The sequence below is a fragment of the Neoarius graeffei genome, chromosome 24 (genome assembly GCF_027579695.1).
Source record: "Neoarius graeffei isolate fNeoGra1 chromosome 24, fNeoGra1.pri, whole genome shotgun sequence".
Lineage (NCBI taxonomy): Eukaryota > Metazoa > Chordata > Actinopteri > Siluriformes > Ariidae > Neoarius > Neoarius graeffei.
The window spans coordinates 10,053,741-10,076,991 of NC_083592.1; the positions used below are offsets into that span (position 1 = coordinate 10,053,741).

The 23,251-nt window shown below is 42.6% G+C and overlaps 1 protein-coding gene across 2 annotated transcripts in view; it reads right to left on the reverse strand.

Moving 5' to 3' along the window:
- Nucleotides 1-23,251, reverse strand: part of tacr1a (tachykinin receptor 1a) — a 65,100-nt gene that overhangs the window by 26,212 nt on the left and 15,637 nt on the right. Inside the window, exon 2 of one of the 2 annotated variants that reach the window (XM_060908084.1) lies at nt 560-754. The exons of the other annotated variant lie outside the window; for it this stretch is intronic. Within the exon in view, the coding sequence (XP_060764067.1) occupies nt 560-754 (195 nt within the window). The remainder of the gene's footprint in view (nt 1-559; nt 755-23,251) is intronic. 2 annotated transcript variants of the gene reach the window in all.

Consider the following 23,251-nt stretch of genomic DNA (forward strand, 5'->3'; position numbering starts at 1 on the left):
ATTGCACCTACACTTAGAGTAGCCATGTCTTTGGACTGTGGGAGGAGAGCAGGAAGAACATGCAAACTCTCCACAGAAAGGCCCAGTCGGCTGCAAGGTTCAAACCCAGAACCTCCTTTCTGTGAGGCAACAGTGCTGTACCCCTGTGCCAAACACCAACAAGACTAGTTCAACCAAATCCAACTAAATCATCACTAGTTCTTGAACTTCATGATGCTAATTTGTACGTCTGAAATTAAAACTTCAAACAGGACAGAAGCTATTGAAAAAAAATTCAGATATTTGCCACTCTAGAAAAAATGGTGCTGACAAAATGAAGTACAGAGCACATTTGGTTCACTTCCTCCCATTGATCTGATTCAGACTTTGACTGCAACTGGAATGAGACCCCTTCGCTCAGACAGTCTCGGACCAAACCGACTACAATAGAGTGTTTTTTTTTTTTTTTTTAACATCATAACAGTAAGTAAAGATAGTGCACTCCAATCCAATCAAGATATCCTTCCCTAAGACCACCATCTTCCATCATCACTCAGATTAAGAGCAGTTTTACTCTTACATTTTCTTGAAGTCCATTACGGTGTATTCAGGCCAGTTGATGTAACAGACGATGCGACCTGGCAGCTGGTCCACATCAGAGTAGTAGTACTGCGGGAAGGCAAGCAGGAAAGCGAGCACCCAGATCACGCCAATGATCACTTTGGTCTGCATAGACGAGAGCCGTTGCTTCAGTGGATGGATGATGGCCATGTACCTGCAAAGAACAACAAAAAAGCACAGCGCTTCTTGTAAGATATCCAAACCTTCTGTTGTTGCTCTGAGGTTTTCCATGACTACTGAAATTGTAACCCTATCCCAGACAAAAATCCCAGCAACCATACAGAGGAACCTCATTTCCACCACACGTATTCTTTCGTTCCATGTGATTCTTATGGGGGAAAAAATTAGACTTTATTTTTTGGAACCAACAGAGGACATAATCTTGCTTCTGGAGGTGAACATGTGGAAATGTGTACAGATAATCACCAAAGTGGAGATTTTTTTTTTAGAAGAAGAAGCCTTTATTTGTCACATGCACATTCAAGCACAGTGAAATTCGTCCTCTGCATTTAACCCATCTGAAGCAGTGAGCACATGCATGCATGCACACACACAAGTGAACAATGAGCACACACACATACCCAGAGCAGTGGGGGTTAGGTACCTTGCTCAAGGGCATTTCAGCCTAAGGCCGTCCCATGTTAAGCACAGGTCTTTGGGGGAAACCGGAGCACCCGGAGGAAACCCATGCAGACACGGGGAGAACATGCAAACTCCACACTGAAAGGCCCCCGTCGGCCACTGGGCTTGAACCAGTGGTGTAGTCTACTTTTTTGCAGTGGGTATACTCAGTGCTTGCCATGTAACGCCCCCCGGGAAAAAAAATGTATACTCACACACACACACATATATATATATATATATATATATATATATATATATATATATATATATATATATATATATATATACACACACACGTGTGTGTTGTGGCTACTGTTATACTTGTACTCATCCATCTTGTAACTGTCCGATAACCTGAAAGCAACACCTCATGAGCACCATCACTGCCTAATGCATAGTAATATGCATCTTGAAACTGGTTTTGTGTACAGATCTACTGTATGCAAAAATGTGATTTAAATGTACAAAATTTATAAAATTTTGATTCACCGTTCAACTTAAGATAAGTGGGCTTTTCCATCATTGTTTTTTTTTTTATTTTTCATCATTTCTCATTTCTAATCAAAATTATCATTAAAAAACATATATATATTTAAAAAAAATCTAATTTCACTTACTTTGCGGCAGGAGCACTGCGGGAGCACTGGGCACGTCCTCTGCCACCTTATTTAGGGCAGCGGCAGCCGCCTCACCTTCCTCCTGTTCTGCAGTAGGCCTAGTCGAAGTATGAGGACACTTCTGAAAACACTGAAATAGTGTCGTTTGTTTTCGTTTCATGATTTTGCATCAAGGCAACAGGCATCGGGGCGCTGTGGCTCAGTCGACTAAGGCGCCATACTATAAATCCGGGGACCTGGGTTCGATTCCGACCCGAGGTCATTTCCCGATCCCTCCCCATCTCTCTCCCGCTCATTTCTTGTCTCTACACTGTCCTATCCAATAAAGGGGAAAAAAAGCCCAAAAAAAAGGCAACAGGCATCAAACTACATAGCTTTGTATGACCTGTATGCTTTCCCCTCTATTCTGACCTCATTTGACTGGCTACATACACGACAAGTGCAACAGGGGTCAATTCTCTGCTCTTGGATCAACTCGCAACGCCTTGAGTGCTGAGTCGGGCTCTGTCAGCGTCTTCTTAATGAAGCCCATAGGATTTGAATTGAATAGGCGCTTATAGCGCTAAAGCGCGTTTGGTGGACACAGGCATCTAGGAATGGAACTGTGGAACATTCATCTGACAATGTTGACGTTGGTTTGGCCAGTTCAAATAACGAATATATTTTTCGGTACGCGTATGCGCATATGCAAATCACTGAGCTCTTCAGTGAGTATACGGAAATCGCTGAGCTTTTCCAGTGGGCATACGGCGTATACCTGCGTATCACGTAGACTACACCACTGGCTTGAACCCAGAACCTTCTGGCTGTGAGGTGACAGTGCTGACCACTACACCACTGTGCTGTATTTGAGTTTCATCTTTGAGTTTAAGAAAAAAAAATTGGGAAGAATTATTGTGAATGTTGGGTCACTATTTGGGTGGCACGGTGGTGTAAGTGGTTAGCACGGTCGCCTCACAGCAAGAAGGTTCTGGGTTCGAACCCAGCGGCCAGCGAGGGCCTTTCCGTGTGGAGTTTGCATGTTCTCCCTGTGTCTGCGTGGGCTTCCTCTGGGTGCTCCGGTTTCCCCCACAGTTCAAAGACATGCGGTTAGGTTAATATGGGACGGCCTTGGGCGGAGGTGCCCTTGAGTGAGGCACCTAACTCCCAACTGCTCCCCGGGAGCTGTTAGCATGGCTGCCCACTGCTCTGGGTATGTGTGTGTGCTCATTGCTCACGTGTGTGTTCACTGCTTCAGATGGGTTAAATGCAGAAAGGAAATTTCACAAGTGTGTGATGAATAAAAGTTGTGCTTTTTCTTTTTCTTTAACGCAGTGTCCAAATTAAGTGCATTTAGATCGGTCTGAATGCTGGGTGACTGCACCCATGTGGCCAATCAGGGAAGGGTATGCAAATAATATGCAAATATGTGTCTTGTGATGTAATAAATGCCTAGTAGTGATTTTTTGGAGCATTGCTGCAACCTCACATTTTCAAAATAATACTGCCTCAAAATAATATCACCAGTGAATGTGCGATGAGTTTTATTTTGAGCTCAAACATTTTTAGTCACTGTATACAGTAGTTTAATCTCAAAAATAGTTTTACTCATACATGCTTAAACGTAAGATGTTCTTCCAACGAAAATGAACATTCAAAAATGTACTAAATTTTACTGAAGTATGCAAATAATGGAGCTGATTGCACGGTGTTAGATTTAAGGTTTATCTTCACGTTATTTCGATGCAGGATAATATATCCATGATTGTTTCTGCTAACATAACATGCATCGATTAGTGCAACTCAATATTTGGCCAAAGAGCACCTCATCTGAGACAAATCCACATCTAGCATTGATTTTCACAGCTTGTCTCTTTTACAATTGATGCAGCGAGACGGCGCAGAGCTGTGAGCCTGCTGTCTTTTGTTGTTCCTCCGTTTGAACAAATGTAAAGTGTAAAGTATTACACAAGCTCAAGCGTTTTTGATGTTTACTGTGTAGAGAGGAATGAGCTTCCAACATACTGTTAGATAAGTAAGGAATAAAGCACAACAATTTGTCAACGATTATGATTTTATTATTTTTTAAATGAAAGAACATGTTGTAGAATACTGTACATTTTATCTATTAATAGCTAAATTTAATGCTGGGGATCGTTTGCAAAACACAGCTTGCTACGTTACCGAGAAACTGCAAAGCATAAACTTGCTAGTACTGGAGACTCCTTCTGTAATTGTTAAATAATACATGCAAGTCCCTGTGTAAGTAAGTAAGTAGTTACTACAGAAACAATACTGTATTTGAACAAGATCAATTGTGAGCTACTGCTCACTTACATATCCCCCCACTCTTGCTTATATCAGAACGCAAGCAATCGAAGGAATAGGACACTTATTATGAATGTTGACTTCCACAAAGGGCGGCACGGTGGTGTAGTGGTTAGCACTGTCGCCTCACAGCAAGAAGGTCCGTGGCCGGAGAGGGCCTTTCTGTGTGGAGTTTGCATGTTCTCCCTGTGTCCGCGTGGGTTTCCTCCGGGTGCTCCGGTTTCCCCCACAGTCCAAAGACATGCAGGTTAGGTTAACTGGTGACTCTAAATTGACCGTAGGTGTGAATGTGAGTGTGAATGGTTGTCTGTGTCTATGTGTCAGCCCTGTGATGACCTGGCGACTTGTCCAGGGTGTACCCCGCCTTTCGCCCGTAGTCAGCTGGGATAGGCTCCAGCTTGCCTGCGACCCTGTAGAACAGGATAAAGCGGCTAGAGATAATGAGATGAGAATGAGATGAGACTTCAACAAATAATTAACCCTGAAACAAGTAAGTAAAGAACAGTGTGCTCCTCAGGTATTTCAAATAGCATCCTGTCATTCTGAAATAGCATTTTGCTTCTTGAAATAGCGTCAAAATCCACCCTATATGTTTCGTAAATATATTCAGTCCGTAAACAGGAAGTCAATGTGCGACAGACCTGAAAATGGTATACACAGTATAGAACCCGAAGCTGAAGCTCGGTACCAAATATCAAGCAGCTGTGATTTGTAGTTGCTGAGAAAGTGTTACGAAACTTTTGCAAATCCATGATATATGTTTCGTAAATACATTCAGTCGGTAAACAGGAAGTCGATGTGCAACAGACCTGAAAATGGTATACATGGTATAGAACCCCAAGCTGAAGCTCGGTACCAAATATCAAGCAGGTGTGATCTGTAGTTGCTGAGAAAATTGTTATGAACATTTTGTAAATCCACCCTAAATGTTTTGTAAATACATTCAGTTGGTAAACAGGAAGTTGATGAGCGACAGACCTGAAAACGGTATACACAGTATAGAACCCCAAGCTGAAGTTTGGTACTAAGTACCAAGTGGCTATGATTTGTGGTCGCTGAGAAAAAGGGTGCTTCGGATGGACGGACATACAGACGGACGGACAGAGGTAAACCAGTATTCCCCCCCCCCCCCCCCCCCTCGGAGTGGGAGTATGAAAATTGCAACTGTCAGAGCTGCTGTTATAGAAAATGAATCAACATCTTCTGATTAAGGAATACAACACCCACGACTGGATGAATGAACAGAGCATGCAGTATGTTAACACCCTCTCCCTGGGATCTTATGACATCTGAGAAAATATAGAGTGTAAATGAAACTGATTAAAAGTCACCTTTTTATTATGTTGCCCTACAAAAGTATTGGTACCCCTCCTTATTTTTGTTCTTATCAAGCATTTTGTACTTTTTTTTTTTAAGTCAAAGTTCCTCCCGTGCCAGGATCTGGTCTTCCCAGGCACTTTCCTGTCCCAGTACTAACCAGGCCATTAAGGCGCATTGGGTGGCACCAATCTCCACTTCTACAGCCCTCAGCCTCTCGCCTATAGAGCTAAGGGCTGGTCCTCTGGTAACCGCAAGAGTTTGACTCCCCACTCGCATCTGTATTGCAGCGTGCCTTGCCAGATGGCAGTAGGTACCATTTTTATGATGGTCTTTGGTATGACCCGACCGCGAGTAGAACTCGCAATCTATCGGTCGCGAGGCGGACACGCTAACCACTAGGCTATCTCATGGTACTTTTTATTATATTTAGTCCAATTACGTACCTTAGAAGTATAAAGATGCAACGATGTGACTGGTTTCATCTTGTCCTGTCGTACTTATACGATCTTATTAAATGTGGATAAATATTTCCCTGTATGCAGATTTTTCTACACAGGCCTAGACTTTTCTGATTATTAAAATGAGCTGCCCCCTCCTAGAACTGCCACCTTATTGTGGTGGAGGGGTTTGTGTGCTTGAATGATCCTAGGAGCTATGTTGTCGGGGGCATTATGCCCCTGTTAGGGTTTCCCAAGGCAGACAGGTCCTAGGTGACAGGCCAGACCAAGAGCAGTTCACCAAAAAACCCCTATGGAGAAAAAATCCAGGACCGTGACGTCGCCCGGTAGGACGCAGCCGGGGCCCCACCCTGGAGCCAGGCCCGGGGTTGGGGCTCGTATGCGAGCGCTTGGTGGCCGGGCCTTTGCCCATGGGGCCCGGCCGGGCTCAGCCTGAAGAGGTGACGTGGGCCCGACCTCCTGTGGGTTCACCACCCACAGAGGTAGCAGTAGGGGTTTGGTGCAGTGTGGATTGGGTGGCAGTCGAAGGCAGGGGCCTCGACGACCTGATCCCCGGACACAGCGGCTGGCTGTTGGGACATGGAATGTCACTTCGCTGGGGGGGAAGGAGCCTGAGCTTGTGCGGGAGGTTGAGAGGTACCGGCTAGAGATAGTCGGGCTCACCTCCACGCACAGCTTGGGCTCTGGAACCCAGCTCCTCGAGAGGGGCTGGACTTTCCACTTCTCTGGAATCGCCCGTGGTGAGCGGCGGCGGGCTGGTGTGGGCTTCCTTATAGCTCCCCAGCTCAGCCGCCATGTGTTGGAGTTTACCCCAGTGAACGAGAGGGTCGCCTCTCTGCGCCTTCGGATTGGGGAGAGGGCTCTTGCTGTTGTTTGTGCCTACGGGCCAAATAGCAGTATAGAGTATCCGGCCTTCTTGGAGTCCCTGGGAGAGGTACTGAGGGGTGCTCAGACTGGGGACTCCATTGTGCTACTGGGGGACTTCAATGCTCACGTGGGCGATGACAGTGACACCTGGAGGGGCGTGGTTGGGAGGAACGGCCTCCCCGATCTGAACCCGAGTGGTGTTTTGTTATTGGACTTCTGTGCTAGTCACAGTTTGTCCATAACGAACACCATGTTCGAGCATAGGGGTGTCCATAAGTGCACGTGGCACCAGGACACCTTAGGTCGGAGGTCGATGATCGACTTTGTAGTCGTGTCATCTGATCTCCGACCCTATGTCTTGGACACTCGGGTGAAGAGAGGGGCTGAGTTGTCAACTGATCACCACCTGGTGGTGAGTTGGATCCGCTGGCGGAGGAGGAAGCTGGACAGACCTGGCAGGCCCAAACGTATGGTGAGGGTCTGCTGGGAACGTCTGGCCGAGCACTCTGTTGGGGAGGTCTTTAACTCCCACCTCCGGGAGAGCTTTTCCCAGCTTCCGAGGGAGGTGGGGGACATTGAGTCTGAGTGGACCATGTTCTCTACCTCCATTGTGGACGCAGCTGTTCGGAGCTGTGGCCGCAAGGTCTCCGGTGCCTGTCGTGGCGGCAATCCCCGAACCCGGTGGTGGACACTGGAAGTAAGGGATGCCGTCAAGCTGAAGAAGGAGTCCTATCGGGCCATGTTGACCTCCGGGACTCCTGAGGCAGCCGACGGGTATCGGCAGGCCAGGCGTGCTGCAGCTCGGGCAGTTGCAGAGGCAAAAACTCGGAACTGGGAGGAGTTCGGGGAGGCCATGGAGAAGGACTATCGGTCGGCCTCGAAGAAATTCTGGCAAACCGTCCGGCGCCTCAGGAGGGGGAAGCAGTACTCTGCCAACACTGTTTACAGTGCGGGTGGGGAGCTGTTGACCTCGACTGGGGACATTGTCGGGCGGTGGAAGGAATACTTTGAGGATCTCCTCAATCCCACCGTCATGTCTTCCACTGAGGAGACTGAGGCTGATGACTCAGAGGTGGACTCGTCCATTACCCAAGCCGAAGTCACTGAGGTGGTTTGCAAGCTCCTCGGTGGCAAGGCACCGGGGGTGGATGAGATCCGCCCTGAGTATCTCAAGTCTCTGGATGTTGTGGGGCTGTCTTGGTTGACACGCCTCTGCAACATCGCGTGGCGGTCGGGGACAGTGCCTCTGGAGTGGCAGACTGGGGTGGTGGTCCCTCTTTTTAAGAAAGGGGACCGGAGAGTGTGCTCCAATTATAGGGGAATCACACTTTAATCGTTTGAGTAGGGTGCGCACATCCAAAAACTCTTTGCAGGTGCCAGACAAAAATGTCAGACAATAAAAGAAAATAGGTCTGCACACTGCTGGATACGCTCCAAAAAATAAACTTTATTTAATTAAAACAAGCAACGTTTCGATCACCCTGGATCTTCATCAGGCATATGGGTAACAGGAAGAGGCTGTGGCCTATATCACATGACCCTACTCTACACCCACCCAGGCAAGGCACCCAAAGGTGCCAATCAATTAGACAGACAGGTGTCTTAACCTGTACCAGTCATACAAAAGGCAAAACCAAAAAACATTTGCAAGTTTGAAAGATTAAAAAGATGTGAATATAGTACACCAACATATAAAATACATATCACGTGAAAATCAATTACAAAAAAGGTTTTAAATCAAAATACATATTCATTCCCTTAGGTGCAATGGTGTTCAAGGTATATATATAAAAAGCCTCGCGTCTTAAAAGGAGATTATCAACATCACCCCCACGTCTAGGTGTAGCAACATGTTCAATGCCAATATATTGAAGGGTTGCGAGATTGTGCTTAAACGTGTTAAAATGGACAGCTACAGGGTTCTTCTCATCATTCAACCGTATGTTGCTTCTATGCTCTGCGATGCGCGTTTTTAGACACCTTGTTGTTTTGCCTATATAGGCTAATCTGCAGGGACATTTAATCATATAAATTACATTTCGTGTATTACACAAAATAATGCCTTTTATTTTAAAAGGCTTCCCAGTGTGCGGGTGATTGAAAGAATTACATTTGCGCGTAAAATTACATTGCGCGCAATTTCCGCACCTATAGTTGCCATCAGGAAGGGGAGGGAATCTCCGTGCGCGGTCTGGTGGTCGGTCGGCCTTAACGACAAGGTTTTGGTTCATAAGGTTCATATTGAATGAACGCTTGTATACAAAACGTGGGGGCTGTCTAAACGAGGCATCGCTGAGGGTAGGGTCTGAGCTAAGGATAGGCCAATGTCTCCTCACTATCTCTTCAAAACGCTTGCTCAGTGGCGAGTACTGCGTAATGCAGGATAGCCTATTATCAAGGGCCCTGTGTCTTTTTCTATTAAGACACGTCTCTTGGTCGATGTTGTGGAACCAACATGTAGCTGTAGCTGTCCATTTTAACACGTTTAAGCACAATCTCGCAACCCTTCAATATATTGGCATTGAACATGTTGCTACACCTAGACGTGGGGGTGATGTTGATAATCTCCTTTTAAGACGCGAGGCTTTTTATATATATACCTTGAACACCATTGCACCTAAGGGAATGAATATGTATTTTGATTTAAAACCTTTTTTGTAATTGATTTTCACGTGATATGTATTTTATATGTTGGTGTACTATATTCACATCTTTTTAATCTTTCAAACTTGCAAATGTTTTTTGGTTTTGCCTTTTGTATGACTGGTACAGGTTAAGACACCTGTCTGTCTAATTGATTGGCACCTTTGGGTGCCTTGCCTGGGTGGGTGTAGAGTAGGGTCATGTGATATAGGCCACAGCCTCTTCCTGTTACCCATATGCCTGATGAAGATCCAGGGTGATCGAAACGTTGCTTGTTTTAATTAAATAAAGTTTATTTTTTGGAGCGTATCCAGCAGTGTGCAGACCTATTTTCTTTTATTAGGGGAATCACACTTCTCAGCCTCCCAGGGAAAGTTTACTCCAGGGTACTGGAGAGGAGAATTCGACCAATAGTCGAACCTCGGATCCAGGAGGAACAATGCGGTTTTCGTCCTGGTCACGGAACACTGGACCAGCTCTATACCCTTCATAGGGTGCTCGAGGGTTCATGGGAGTTTGCCCAACCAGTCCACATGTGCTTTGTGGATCTGGAGAAGGCATTCGACCGTGTCCCCCGTGGTATTCTGTGGGGGGTGCTTCGGGAGTATGGGGTTCGGGGCTCTTTGCTAAGGGCTGTCCGGTCCCTGTACGAACGGAGCAGGAGTCTGGTTCGCATTGCCGGCAGTAAGTCAGACCTGTTCCCAGTGCATGTTGGACTCCGTCAGGGCTGCCCTTTGTCACCGGTTCTGTTCATAATTTTTATGGACAGAATTTCTTGGCGCAGCCAGGGGCTGGAAGGAATCCTGTTTGGGAACCACAGGATTTCATCTCTGCTTTTTGCAGATGATGTTGTCCTGTTGGCTTCTTCAAACCAGGACCTTCAGCATGCACTGGGGCGGTTTGCAGTCGAGTGTGAAGCGGCTGGGATGAGAATCAGCACCTCCAAGTCCGAGGCCATGGTTCTCGACCGGAAAAGGGTGGCTTGCCCTCTCCAGGTTGGTGGAGAAGTCCTGCCTCAAGTGGAGGAGTTTAAGTATCTCGGGATCTTGTTCACGAGTGAGGGAAGGATGGAGCGTGAGATCGACAGGCGGATCGGTGCAGCCTCCGCAGTGATGCGGTCGCTTTACCGGTCCGTCGTGGTGAAGAAGGAGCTGAGCCAAAAGGCGAAGCTCTCAATTTACCGGTCGATCTACGTTCCGACTCTCACCTATGGTCATGAGCTTTGGGTAATGACAGAAAGAACAAGATCGCGGATACAAGCGGCTGAAATGAGTTTCCTTCGCAGGGTGGCTGGGCGCTCCCTTAGAGATAGGGTGAGAAGCACAGTCACTCGGGAGGAGCTCGGAGTAGAGCCGCTGCTCCTCCACATCGAGAGGAACCAGCTGAGGTGGCTCGGGCATCTTTTTCGGATGCCTCCTGGACGCCTCCCTGGGGAGGTGTTCCAGGCATGTCCCCCCGGGAGGAGGCCCCGGGGAAGACCCAGGACACGCTGGAGGGACTATGTCTCTCGGCTGGCCTGGGAACGCCTCGGTGTTCTTCCCGAGGAGCTGGCCGAGGTGTCTGGGGAAAGGGAAGTTTGGGCTTCCATGCTTAGACTGCTGCCTCCGCGACCCGGTCCTGGATAAGCGGAAGAAGACGAGACGAGAGACGAGAAAATGAGCTGCATGTAGTGAGATTTTTTTTCTGTCTTTTAAACACAAGCACTTCCCTTTAAACCTGGAAAAAAAAAAAAATCAGGGGATAGAAAATGCGGCCCGAAGGAGGAAATTGTGTATTCTTTGCTGTAAAATGTAATACGATGTAGCTTGAAAGCAAGAGAATATTTCCAAATGGAAAATAAAAGCCTAAGATGATGATGATGTATGTCTCTGATTACTGTAGAGTAAGTGGTCCCTTGATGGAACCATTCAGACGACTAGGACAAGTACAGCTCGGTTCGCTTATTTCTGAGATTATTGTGAGCATGAGTATGTGAATGTATAATTAATATATAAAAAAAAGGTGAACAGTGTGACCAAAGTGTTAAGTGTCTACAAGTGTATATGTTATCAAGGCCCACCTTTTTCAATTATGTTCATACTCCAGTTATAACCCTTGCCTCGGTGCATCTTATTCCATTAGACTAAATCAGACAAGACCATGTGAAATGAGCTGAAATGTAGAGCCATATTCGCTCTCGATCTGACCCTCTGAACCGTCCCACAGTGCTTTCAATTAATTTCCTCTCATTTTCGTCATTGCGAGCGTCCTATTACTGCACTGTGACTGAGTGCCTCTGCAGAAAATAAGACCCCCCCCCCCAAAAAAAAAAAACCCACACAATACAGTAAAGTGGTGGATGTCGAAGCTTGCTGGAGGCGAAACATTTTTCCAAGTGGATGAGATCATCTGATGCTTCACTTGAACCAAAGAACACAAAGAACTCCAATTATCTTAAAATGCAAAGAAAGCTAATGAGGCGTTCGGAACGCTTAATACGTAACATAATTTAGAATTCAATCATACATTTCCTCGTTCCGTCGTGTTCAGATTGTTTTTATTTCTAGCGTTTGCTATGAATAACACATAATGTGTCTTGTACTGATTCGCAGATTACCTTAAATGCCCCTGAAATAATTTATGCGTGTTTATTTGCAGGAAACATCCTTTCACGTTCCATACCATGGATGATCACTTATAGCATTTTGGACAGCAATGAACAGCTAATTAGGCGCCTTTTAAAATGCTGAAAAGCTTTATGTGGCGCAGTCGTAAAGAAATTCCTTTGTGAGCATAAAAAGCCTTGTTGTGCTTCTGTTGATGTGTGGAAAGTGAACCAGGCTTTTCACAAAGCAGGAGCAAAATGGAACAAACCGCTCCACTTTTGAAACACAGGCAGGCACGCATTAAGATGATTTGTGTGTGTGATGCCATCTCATCGCAGGCTTTACAGCTTTAATTAGAAAGCGCACATCAGCAGCAATGAGGAGGTTTTATTTTTGTGAACGTGCCGCCGTTTCGGCTGCCAACACATTGTCAGGATTGTCTCGGGCTGCGTCAAACGCACACACAGGCATACAAAAGACTAGGACAAGTGTACTTATCTGAGATAAGTGATGTGTATCTCAGTAAATCAGGTGAAAGAAAGTAATTACGCCCTAACACCAGAAAACATACCCACCCAATCAACTCCAAGACATTTTTGGTGTCTGAAGTTAAGGATGGCCAATAATTTTATTATTTATTTTGTGTCTCAAGCAGATGTGCTTTCGTTTTTTCAGATTCTGTCCTACAACTAGTTATCTTTTAAAAAAAAAACAAGTGTTGCCAGGCAAAACAAACTTCACCCGGCAGCACTTATTTTATACCTATATGCTGATAATGGTAATATTTCTCAATCATCAGCTGTCAGGTTATAGTCCTATGAAAATCCATGACCTTGAGTTTGACATTTCAGTCATTCAAGGTCAAAGATCATGGTGCCAAATGAAAGGCCATATGGGAGTTCCTATATGCTCATAATAGTAAACATCTGTCAATTGGCAACCGTTTTTGAGTTATAATAGAAAATATGGTATTTTGACGGAAAGGTTGACCTTTCCAGTGACCTTGACCTTCACCTTGGCCCGATTACCCCCAAAACTTAACCAGGTAATCTACAGACCATTGCCCACCTACCCTGAAAATCTGAAGTCAATCGGTGCAACCGTCTAGACGCTAGATTGTTAATAGGCAGACACACACACACAAACAAACAAGGTCAAAGGTCATGGTACCAAATGAAAGCCTATATTTGACTTCCTATATGTTGATAATGATAAACATCTCTCTATCTCCAACCTTTTTTGAGTTATAATGGAAAATATGCAAATTTTAGCAATGACCTTGACCCCTCCCCGACATCTGACCCCCAGCCACTAAGAAAACTATAAGATATACCCTATCATGTAGCATATCAATGGAAGCAGAATTGAAAGATGAACATTTTGGAATTGGTTTGAAGTAAATATGATGAATATGAAGGAGGATATTGCGAAAAAAAATGATTTGGACCTTTTTGGTGACCTTGACCTTGACTGGATGACCCTCAAAATGTTGGAGGTTCTATTTGAGACCAATGCCCATCTATCCTGAAAGTTTCATGAAGATTGGTCCAGTTGTTGTCTTGTAATGTTGCTAAAAAAAACAAAGAAACAAACAAACAAAGAAACCCCACTGAAAACAATACCTCACCCCCTGGTGGACTCCATCCTGGGCGAGGTAAAAAAAAAAAAAGCCCAAAAGGACATCACTGAGCTAAAAACAGACGTTTTGCCAAGGTATGAGACTTGGGTAAGGGGTGTGGCCTAAAATTTGACAGCGTAACTGCATGCATTTCTTTTGAAAAAATGAAATCATTATGAAATGGTTTATGTGCAAGCAATGCTATGTATCTGATTTGTTTTAGCGACGGGTATGATGATAATTAAGCTTGCACTTTCCACAAGAAGTAAATATCATATTGATAAGATAATTGATTTCTAAGATACATGATATGCTTCACGTTATGATTAGGTTTCTATGAACAGTATTTTTTAAAATTCTATCCACATTCACTGGATATGAGCAATCGTGCGCGCTGATTGGCTACTCTACTACTAGGATATCAGCTCATATACTGTGAGTAGAGAAAAACAAAATGGTGGAGCACATCAAATCAGATATGTCACTTTGTTATCAAGTATTTAAAAGAAACAGAAATAGCCAAAATAATAAAGCCCCCCCAATATCTCCTGTTCCACACTCCAGCCCAGTTGGTGCCAGTAATGCACCTTTAAGTTGGTTTGCCAAACGCCAAAAAACCCTACAACAAAACATGGAATGAAAGTATTTGATGGTAAGAATGTATCTTTTTTATTTTTCGAAAATTAATGTTATTATTACAGCATTTTTCACAAATTGCTCCTGTCATTACATTCTAAGCGGAAATGATTTTGTTGGACGTTTTGTACAAAGTTTTTATTTATTGAATTTGCAAAAAATAAAAATAAAAATGCTCTGTTTCTCAAAATCCAGTGAATGTGGATAGAATAAAACAGTTATTCCACTCAATCTTGTCGTACATGGATTATAGCCGACTCGGTGCTACGCGCCTCGTCGGCTATCAGTTAATTCATGGAATTAACTGTTAAATATGAACCACTTGGGAAAAATAAATATCAACAGTGTCAGCATGGTGTGTGAATTCAATAGAACTTTCTGGTAAGTTGTTTTCACTTAAAAATTCATCTCTGTATTTGTATCCGTTTGGATCACATTGTCTGTATTCATAAAAATTCCATCCCTTTCATTAGACACATCTAAAGCAGCAGGTCTAAAAAAGCAGCAGCGAAAACGTTTTCTTGGACAAACTTGTATTGATCCAGGTTTGGATTTCGCCTGTCCAAGAGCATACAAAGCACCAGATCCCTGCTTCCTGTCGGCAGATTATATAAGTGTACAAAAGCCAGAGCTCTGGTTTGACGTTTAAAGCAGACAAACTCTCTGTCTTCACCTCAAGATATCAACAAGATGCTTTGAGGCTTCTGTATCTTTCATGCATCAAGGAAGTGTGCATATACAGTGGTGCTTGAAAGTTTGTGAACCCTTTAAAATTTTCTAGATTTCTGCATAAATATGACCTAAAACATCATCAGATTTTCACACAAGTCCTAAAAGTAGAGAAAGAGAACTCAGTTAAACAAACGAGACAAAAATATTATACTCAGTCATTTATTTATTAAGGAAAATGATCCAATATTACATATCTGTGAGTGGCAAAAGTATGTGAACCTCTAGGATTAGCAGTTAATTTGAAGGTGAAATTAGAGTCAGGTGTTTTCAGTCAATGGGATGACAATCAGGTGTGAGTGGGCACCCTGTTTTATTTAAAGAACAGGGATCTATCAAAGTCTGATCTTCACAACACATGTTTGTGGAAGTGTATCATGGCACGAACAAAGGAGATTTCTGAGGACCTCAGAAAAAGTGTTGTTGATGCTCATCAGGCTGGAAAAGGTGACAAAACCATCTCTAAAGAGTTTGGACTCCACCAATCCACAGTCAGACAGATTGTGTACAAATGGAGGAAATTCAAGACCATTGTTACCCTCCCCAGGAGTGGTCGACCAACAAAGATCACTCCAAGAGCAAGGCGTGTAATAGTCGGCGAGGTCACAAAGGACCCCAGAGTAACTTCTAAGCAACTGAAGGCCTCTCTCACATTGGCTAATGTTAATGTTCATGAATCCACCATCAGGAGAACACTGAACAACAACGGTGTGCATGGCAGGGTTGCAAGGAGAAAGCCACTGCTCTCCAAAAAGAACATTGCTGCTTGTCTGCAGTTTGCTAAAGATCACGTGGACAAGCTAGAAGGCCATTGGAAAAATGTTCTGTGGACGGATGAGACCAAAATAGGACTTTGTGGTTTAAATGAGAAGCGTTATGTTTGGAGAAAGGAAAACACTGCATTTCAGCATAAGAACCTTATCCCATCTGTGAAACATGGTGGTGGTAGTATCATGGTTTGGGTCTGTTTTGCTGCATCTGGGCCAGTTGAAGTTGAAGCTGTTCTGTACGGAGGAATGGGCTAAAATTCCTCCAAGCCGGTGTGCAGGACTGATCAACAGTTACCGGAAATGCTTAGTTGCAGTTATTGCTGCACAAGGGGGTCACACCAGATACTGAAAGCAAAGATTCACATATTTTTGCGACTCACAGATATGTAATACTGGATCATTTTCCTCAATAAATAAATGAGCAAGTATAATATTTTTGTCTCATTTCTTTAACTGGGTTCTCTTTATCTACTTTTAGGACCTGTGTGAAAATCTGATGATGTTTTAGGTCATATTTATGCAGAAATATAGAAAATTCTAAAGGGTTCACAAACTTTCAAGCACCACTGTATAAACATAAATGTAGTGCACATTTTGAGAGTGGAGTGGAAAAAAAGAACATGTTCTGAAGGATAATCGAGCTGACGAGCTTCTCAAGAAGCTGAAAAGTTTCTCCAAAGCTATTGGAGTTTACACAGTGAAGAGTTAAGGCGTGGGTTGGTAGGCCAGGATAAGATCCAAATCTTATTTCTCATCCTCGTCTAGCACAGGGAAATTGACTTTTGTTTAGATAAGTTGTGGCTGCTAGGTGACACATCTATGGAAGCTAGACAGAGGAATAAATAAAGGCACCCTCATACCGGAGATTATTTGTTTATGTCTTGTGGCACTCTGTGACCATTTCCCCTTTGGCAACTTACAGACATCAGTTCGTATAAATTTGAATCCCATGCATGCACAACCAATATCGATCATACTCACACTCCCACACACACAGGTGAATGAAGGCAGACTGTCAGTGCAACGGCTGCAAATGAGAGACGCAGCTCGTTTGGAGACATATCATTATATATATTAGTTGTTGGTTTAACAAGTACAAAGTAAACACTTATGGTAACTGCATTACTGAAGCAATAATACGCCATAATTAACATCAACATGCAAGTTCATTAATGTTGTTAATTGATGCTTGTGTAAATGTTAATGAAATGAACCAGCACTGACTGCTTATTCAAAGCATGACTACAAATGAGAAGGGCACTCGGTAGAGTTCATACCTCCGCCAAGCTACATACAGAATTATCAACATCAAAATCAAATCACTTGAACCTAGGATAATATTAAACCTGTCCACTAAATTTCATCCAAATCCGTTCACTACTTTTTGAATTATGTTGGGAACAGCCAAAAAAATCCTGGATCCGCATACTTATCTGGATTTGCATCAAAATCTAAGCAATTGTTCCATGGCCCATGGCCCACCTTTCCACCAAATTTCATCCAAATCCGTTCACTACTTTTTGAGTTATGTTGGGAAAAGGCAACAAATCCTGGATCTGCACACATATCTGGATCCTGGATCTGCATACGTATCTGGATCCTGGCTCTGCATATGTATCTGGATCCTGAATCAACATACATATCTGGATTTGCATCAAAATCTAATCATGGGGCGGCACGGTGGTGTAGTGGTTAGCGCTGTCGCCTCACAGCAAGAAGGTCCTGGGTTCGAGCCCCGGGGCCGGCGAGGGCCTTTCTGTGTGGAGTTTGCATGTTCTCCCCGTGTCCGCGTGGGTTTCCTCCGGGTGCTCCGGTTTCCCCCACAGTCCAAAGACATGCAGGTTAGGTTAACTGGTGACTCTAAATTGACCATAGGTGTGAATGTGAGTGTGACTGGTTGTCTGTGTCTATGTGTCAGCCCTGTGATGACCTGGCGACTTGTCCAGGGTGTACCCCGCCTTTCGCCCGTAGTCAGCTGGGATAGGCTCCAGCTTGCCTGCGACCCTGTAGAAGGATAAAGCGGCTAGAGATGAGAATCTAATCATTTGTTCCTTGGCCCATGGCCCACCTTTCCACCAAATTTTATCCAAATCTGTTCACTACTTATTGAGTTATGTTGGGAACAGGCAACAGATCCTGGCTCTGCATACATATCTGGATTCTGGATATGCATACATATCTGGATTTGCATCAAAATCTAATCACTTGTTCCTTGGTCGATGGCCCACCTTTCCACCAAGTTTCATCAAATCTGTTCACGACTTTTTGAGTTATGCTGGGAACAGGCAACAAATCCTGGATCTGCATACATATCTGGATTTGCATCAAAATCTAATCACTTGTTCCTTGGCCCACCTTTCCACCAAATTTTATCCAAATCCGTTCACTACTTATTGAGTTATGTTGGGAACAGGCAACAAATCCTAGATCTGCATACATATCTGGATTCTGGATCTGCATACATATCTGGATCCTGGATCCGCATACATATCTGGATTTGCATCGAAATCTAATCAATTGCTCCTTGGTCGATGGCCCACCTTTCCTCCAAATTTCATCCAAATCCATTCACTACTTTTTGAGTTACGTTGGAAAAAAACGAACGGAGGCGAAAACATAACCTCCTCCAACAAAGTCGATGGAGGTAATTAATCCACACACTGTATATTCGCAAAAATGAACGCCAATTGCAGACATGTATTGTCCTGTACTTAAACCATGGCATTGTGTAATTCTTGATTCTGATTGGCTATAAGGTGCTGATTAATTTTCTCTTGGTACAGTGATGTAAACAGTCTACGCCCCCTTTTTGGGTAAGGAGATCTTGTATCTCCTGTGCACAGCCCTCTTCAAGTCATTCCACAGATTTCCAATAGGTTTTAGATCATAGCTCTGTCTCTACACTATTCCAAAACAACAATCGAAACATATTCTTCTGAGTCTGTTCCTTCGCTGACTTAGATTTGTGCTTCGGGTCTTTGTCGTGCTGGAAGGTCAAAGTTTTCTTCATCTTCAGGATTTATGCTCAAATAGATATCCAGGATTCCCTCTATCTTGACCACAGCCCCAGGTGAAAAGAAGCAGCATGATAGCATGATGCTGCCACCACCATGCTTCACCATGTTCTTTTAATCAAACATATCTTTTAGAATTTTGACCAAAAGGTTCTACCTTGGCCCAATTAGATCATACGCCATTTTGCGACACGGTTTTGGGGTGGTGGTAGGCTTGTAAGTTTTTTTTTTTTTCATGACAAATAGCTTCCATCTAGCTGCCTTACCCCATAACCCAGATATGTGAAGAATAGGAAAGATTGTTTTCACATGCTGAGAGTAAACAGTACTTGCCAGATGTTCCTGCAGCTCTTTTTTTTGGTGCGCCAGCAGCCTCAATGATCAGTTTTTCTTCTTGTCCTGGTATCAATTTCCGAGGAACGTCCTGTTCTTGGTAATGGGACTGTGGGGCTCCATTTTCTCCACTTCTAGACAATGACCTTCACAGTGTTCCATGGTACATCTAATGTTTTACAAATTGCTTTGTACCCCCTTTCCAGAGCAACACCTTTCCACAATGAGATCTCCGACATGCTTTGTAAGCTTTTTTTTTTTTATCTCAAGTTCTTTATGTACATCACAAAAACCTGCAATTTTAACAGGGGTGTGTAATTTTTTTTATATCCACTGTATATAAATTAATGAACATGCTACTAAATGTAGATAATGAGCTGAATAATGGATGCCACTCCATGAGAAGATGATGAACATTCAGGTAACCGGTTTACTTCGACAAACAGAAGTGTGAAGCCTAGAGCTCATGTGGAGGTGTGAAGCTTGCGTCTCAGCCAGCACCAGGTCTCTCAGGGTACATGCATGGTAACTGATTTATTTTTTTTGTCACACACTGCTTGTTAAAAGTTTGTGGAAACATCATTTTGTTGTGAAATGTTACAAGAAATGTTGCATTTCTGAGAGTCCTCAGGAACCTCAGCACTGTGAAGGAGAGATCTGGAGAGAAATGCGGTGGTGGTTTACAACTCGGGCGAAATCAAACTGAGGGTTAAAGGCTCCGCTCCTGGAGCTCTGAAAGTTCTCAGATTTAACATCACTAACGTGGAGAGGAGCTCTGAAGCGTTATCTTGTTTCTGTTGTCCTCTTTATTTCTCTCTCTCGCTCTCTCTTTCTCTCTCTCCTTCTGTGAAATAACAGCAATTCTTAATCTGCAAAAGTTCTTTCTTGTTTTGTTTCTATTTTTATTTCATTGTTTCTCTTTTCCTTCCCCCCTTTCTTACATTCCTTCATTGTCCTTTTTGTATTCTTTCTTCTACTTTTTAAAATTCTTTCTTTTCTTTTTGTATTTTCCTCTTTTACTTATAGTCTTTCTTTGCCCTTTTTATTTTCTTGTTTTCCTTTGTTTTTCTCCAGCTAACTTTTTTCTTCTTCCCCTTTCTTTGGCCTATCCTTATTGGATTCTTTCTTTCTTTCTTTCTTTCTTTCTTTCTTTCTTTCTTTCTTTCTGTGAAATAACAGCAATTCTTAAGTTGCAAAACAAGTTCTTTGTTGTTTTATTTCTATTTTTATTTTTTCTTTGTTCCTTTTTTCACTTTTTTCCTTCCCCCCTTTCTTGCATTCCTTCTTTATCAGTTTTATATTCTTTATTTCCTTCTTTCTAACTTTTTTCTTCTGCCCCTTTCTCCCATCTTTCTTTCTTTTTCCTGTTTCTCACATTCCTTCCTTGTCCTTTTTGTATTCCTTCTTTCTAACTTACTTTTTTCCCACCCCTTCTTCTCACAGCTTTCTTTCTTTGTGAAAAACTTACAGTAGTTCTTAATAAGAAAAACAAGCCTTATCTTTCTTTCCTTCATTTTTGTCCAGCTAATTTTTTTCTTCTTGTCCTTTCTTTTGGCCATCCTTTTTAGTCTTTCTTTCTTTCTTTCTTTCTTTCTTTCTTTCTTTCTTTCTTTCTTTGAAATAACAGTAATTCTTAATTTGCAAAACAAGTTCTTTCTTGTCTTCTTTTTATTTTCATCACTATTTTATCCCTTGGTTCCTTTTTTACTTTTCCCCCCTTTCTTACATTCCTTTTTTGTCTGTTTTATATTCATTTATTTCTATCTAGCTTGTTTTTTGCCCCTTCTTTCTTTCTTTCTTTCTGAAATGACTTGCAGTAGTTCTTCATCTAAAAATGAAGTTCTTTCTTTCTAACTTTTACTCTTTCATTTCTTTTTACTTTTCTTTTTTCTTTTCACCCTTTCTTACAATCCTTCTTTGTCCTTTTTGTTTTCTTTCCTTCTTTCTAACTTACTTATTGTCACTCTTTTTTTCTTTCTTTCTTTGTGAAAAACGTACAGTATTTGTTAATAAGAAAAACAAGACATTTCTTACTTTCTCCTACCATTTATTCTTTCTATTCTTCTTTTTATTTTCCTCTTTTTCTTATACTCTTTCTTTGTCCTTTTTATTTTCTTGTTTTCCTTCATTTTTGTCCAGCTAACTTTTTTCTTCTTCCCCTTTCTTTTGGCCATCCTTGTTAGTTTCTTTCTTTCTTTCTTTTCTCTGAAATAATATTAATTCTTAATCTGCAAAATAAGTTCTTTCTTGTTTTATTTCGATGTTCCTTTTTCCTTTCCCCCCTTTCTTACATTCCTTCTTTTTCTGTTTTATATTCTTTCTTTCCTTCTTTCTAATGTACTTTTTTTCTCCTGCCCTCTTCTTCTCCCAGCTTTCTTTCTTTCTGAAATATCCTAAAACAGTTCTTAATCTGAAAAAGTTTTCCTTCTTTCTAACTTTTATTCTTTTCTTTTTTACTTTTCTTTTTTTCTTATGCTCTTTCTTGTCTCTTTTTATTTTCTTGTTTTCCTTCCTTTTTGGCCAGCGAACCTTTTTCTGCTTCCCCTTTCTTTTGGCCATCTTTGTTGGCTTCTTTCTTTCTTTCTTTCTTTCTTTCTTTCTTTCTTTCTTTCTTTCTTTCTGTGAAACCCCATATTGTATTATTTACAGTAAGTTCAGTCGTTATTAGCCTTCGAGTGTGTTACTATGGAAACAGTAAGGGATGAGAATGTGTGCATTAATATAAACATGCAATGTCAGAGGTGAGTCTTCGACAGCGTTGCGGGATAAACGTCAGTTAACACAGCTGTCGTTATTTAATTTATAATTAAACAGGCATCATTAACTCGGGTGTGAGTGACACTGTTAACGTTCCCTGTCACGGTTTGTTAAGGTTCGGTTATTACAGTACGTAACGTTATTTACAAACTTGAATGTAAAATGTTACTGAACTGAACACACTCTGTTCACAGGGATGGATTTTCTTGGTCAGAAGTCCCTCCAGGTCCCAGTGTAATATCCCGAGCTTTACAGCATGCAAACATGTAAACACTGCTTTCCCTCGTGTCCTTATATAGAGTCACGGTGCTTAAGCTCAATGCTTGTCGGCCACACCTACACTGCTGAAAACAGAAGAAGCAGCGGCGGCGGCTCTGAGGCGGGATTAGAGGTGATGCCAGAGTGGATTAATGACCACACAGAGACACGCTGTCTCTCGTGCAGAGTTTAAAACAAACACCTTCTGAGACTTCCTGCCTGCAGAATGTCCTCTTTTCATGATTGTTCCACACGTTCCTGTGACTGACTCTACGAACCCCAGGGCCGTTTCACTACCTTTACTTTTAAACCCTTATCTTGGTCATTATAAAGGCTAGCCGTATATACTGTATATTTATTTATTTTCTTCCTGAACACTCCAGTCTGTCCAGATCGTCCATCATTTAATAGCATTAATACAACTCCAAATCAGAAAACGTTGGGACGGTGTGGAAAACGCAAATAAAAAAAAGAAAGAAAGCAGTGATTTCTAAAGTTACTGGGTCAGTGCCCTTGGTAAAGGTAACATACACTTCTGTTTGTGATGGAGCATTAATGCAGAACTGAGGTTTAGGAGCAGCATACGCTGCCTTCAAGACGACGTCTTTTCCAGGGAGATTTCAACAAGACAACGCAAAACCACATTCTGCACACATTACAAAGGTGTGGCTATGGAAGAAGAGGGCGTGTCCCCTCTGTCCCCAATAGAGAATGTGTGGAGAGATTTTTTTTAAACAAACAATATGACAACGCCAACCCCGTTGACACTGGAAGTAGGAAGAACGGGACAAAATAACACCTGAAACACTTCATCGCATGGTGTCTTCAGTCGCTAAACATCTTTTAAGTGCTGTGAGAAGGAATGGAGACATTATAAAATAGTAAATGATAATGATAATGGCTTGATATAAAAGTTTCCACAAATATGGCTCTTCACCTGATATAAAAGCGAAATATACACACTACTAATGTTAAAAATTCTCAAGACTAATTGTGAAGCTTATAACACTAAATGTAAAAGATAAGAAAATTCCCTAGCCTGAGGTATCCAGCGGCTGTTAGAGAAGTTTGCCGAAGCGGCCAGTGCTTATGGTATGATCATAAACGTCAAGAAA